This window comes from Equus quagga, chromosome 2 (assembly GCF_021613505.1).
Source record: "Equus quagga isolate Etosha38 chromosome 2, UCLA_HA_Equagga_1.0, whole genome shotgun sequence".
NCBI classification, from domain to species: Eukaryota; Metazoa; Chordata; class Mammalia; order Perissodactyla; family Equidae; genus Equus; species Equus quagga.
Window position 1 is genome coordinate 135,194,718 of NC_060268.1, and position 2,735 is coordinate 135,197,452.

Here is a 2,735-nt window from a genome sequence, read left to right on the forward strand (position 1 = left end):
CAGTGAAAAATTTTGAATCTAGCAAAGGGGCTAGACAGGAAGGAGCCCATGATCCAAGCAGAAATCTGGCCAAAAGGCATGCATTGCTTATAAAAAGTATGTCTTGCTAGAGAGCCTTAGCAGTGCCTTTGTGTCAGAGCCATTATGTGGTCCTGTGTCAGCAGGAAACAACCCCAGCATGGGCATTTAAACTAAGCATAAAATTGGAAACACCTGGCCAAACGGAGGCAGTTGTGGGTTGAGGCAGACAGTGACTCCTGATCGCTAGATAAGGACAGTGGCCTTCACCTGGGCTCAGCTGCAAGGAATTGCATTGATTTTTTTTTTTTTTTTTTAGATGTCAATCTTTGAATTCATTCTTTATACATGTTGAAAATCATGCAGTAGGAATGACATTGATATTACAGTGTTTTTGGTTTTTGTTGACATGTTTCAGGAAACACGTAATTCTTCATTTTAATCCAAAGTTCTAGGACCTAAGTCTTATGGTTGTACAACGTTCAAATCTTCAACTTGACTCAATTCATTACATTTAAAGTATCAAATTCACATCAAAGCCCAATGTTGTCATCACAGACTACTCTGATTTTGTAAATCATTGTATGGAAGAGATTTCTGTAAAGATCCAACAGAAAAAGATGCATTGCTGTCTGGAATCAAATTTGTAACTAACATGCCTATAATTTCCCCTCTGGTATGTGTCAACAAAAGGATGCAGCCCTTCTCCACTTAGTCTTGCGCAATGCACACTGGAACTTCAGTAAATTTTGTTTTCACATCGACAAGTAGCCTTGCACTTTTCCTTGAGCAATTCATGTTCACAGCCAGCTGTTTTCTTCAAGGAATCACAGTTACTAAGGAGATCTTCATACTCGCAGCTATTGGTGCATAGTCCATTGTCACAGTTACCAGGGCAACTGGCACAAGGTGTTCCTTGCTGGTAAGGGGTATTCTTTTTATTCACATTATTACCAACAGGACAATATTGGCAAACATAGTAGTATTTTAGGCTTTCTTGATTGGGACAGTAGGCAATTCCACATCCAACGCGGTAAGATGAGTACCAAACAGCCTGAGTGTAATGTCCAACTACTGAACCGGCACTCTTTGGTCCTACACCATAGGTAAAGTCAAGGCTCTCATCATACCAGCTTTGGATTGCATCTGACCAGGGAGTAGGGTCGCTTGACATATAGATATTCTCACCACATCTCGTACTGGTTTTCCGGTCATCTGCACTACTGTGTTCTAAAGTGCACTTGTTTGCCCACTTTTGGGCATTTGCTGTTGCTTCTCTGCTCCATTCCATCTTTAGCATGTTGCTGGCAGGTGGAGAGACTGATTTCCTTAGTTCATTGTGTTTATTTACAATCTCTCTTTGGACTTGGGTTTGAGTGGTTAACAAAGCAGAAAAAGCTGGATCCTTTCCTTCTGTGGGTAAAGATGGAAGCAGCACAGCAGCCAAAAACATCACCACTGGGAGGAAAGCCATTATGTTGGTTCTCAGAGCAGGATGAAGTATCTGCTTCAGATTCATACATAGTTTAAAAGGCGGCTGCCATTTTTTTCCTTGCTACTTACTAATGGAAAAGTGCCCTTTCTTGCAGGTGTTTTAAGACCAGGATAACATGGGTCTCCCAGGGCATCTACAGGAAGAGGATGGTGTATGGTTTCATAATCCCTGGCTCCAGCTGCCAAATCTTCCTGCTGCGGGGCCGGAGCCAGAGACTAACGGCTACTCTCCCCTCCTACCGGAATTGCATTGATTTTTAGCCATGTGGTTTATTTCAGAAAACTGCACACATTCCCCAAATCCCCACAGAGCTGACATTTTCTTACCCCTCTGATTAATCAAACTGTATTCAAAGTGAAAACACTTCTCTGGCCAAGCTTTCCTTTGTTTCTTGATGGCAGCAAGGCTACCTGGTCTTTTTTTTTTTGCCCCAGTTTAAATTATTCCTGAAGTTATGTTTGCTGCCATTCTAATTTGGAAGCCAGGAAGATGTTTTGGTAACTTTCACTGTCTGTTACCGAGAATCAGGAAATGGTGATGTTTTGGAAGTGATTTAGGAAATATGGGGATTTTCTAATTACTTTTTGGGATAGGACCATCTTCAGTTCAAGGCAACCTTTCTCACAGCTTTGATCAATTACATTACAAAGGAAAAAGTGATTCCAGATCAGGCCCCACATTGCTTGTAAAACAAATCATGAATGATGGTTTAAAATGTAAGATGTTGAAGTGACTTGGGTGCTTTATTTCACACCATTATCCAACGATGCAGCCACTGTTTTACATTAATCTCTACTTTTAACTATGAGATCTTGCAAAGGTAACTCATCATGATTACAAATGAACTGTAATCAGACCTGTCATGAATTTGCTTATTATACTTTGCACTCAGATCTTACCCTCTGCTCAGAACTCCAGGCTTTATTTAAACTGTGAGATACTTAATGCAAGTATTTTTTCCTGGTCTACTCTCATCAGGAACCTAAGTAGCTAATGGCTTATTAGTAGAGTCCTTCTTTGCTATAGATACATTAGGTTTTTGCATTATATAATGTAGAATACATTCCTTTGTATGATGGAATTCTCTGTGCTAGATATTTTTAAAAGCTATTTGCAGTAGGATGTAGTTAATTCTTAAAATAATATACTGTGACTGAATTCAGGGCAGATTCATTAGAGCTCAGGAGATGTAAACATACTGGTGGTCTCCTACAAAGAAGAA

At 40.1% G+C, this 2,735-nt stretch overlaps 1 protein-coding gene across 1 annotated transcript; it reads right to left on the reverse strand.

The window, feature by feature from the left end:
• Positions 1-437: 437 nt before the first annotated feature.
• Positions 438-1,739, reverse strand: LOC124235291 (cysteine-rich secretory protein 2). Its single transcript, XM_046652925.1, has 2 exons — positions 1,582-1,739; positions 438-1,531 (listed from the first exon to the last, which is right to left on the reverse strand). Exon 2 carries the CDS (start codon positions 1,490-1,492, stop codon positions 758-760), a length of 735 nt encoding a protein of 244 aa, XP_046508881.1. The 5' UTR covers positions 1,493-1,531; positions 1,582-1,739; the 3' UTR covers positions 438-757.
• Positions 1,740-2,735: the final 996 nt, after the last annotated feature.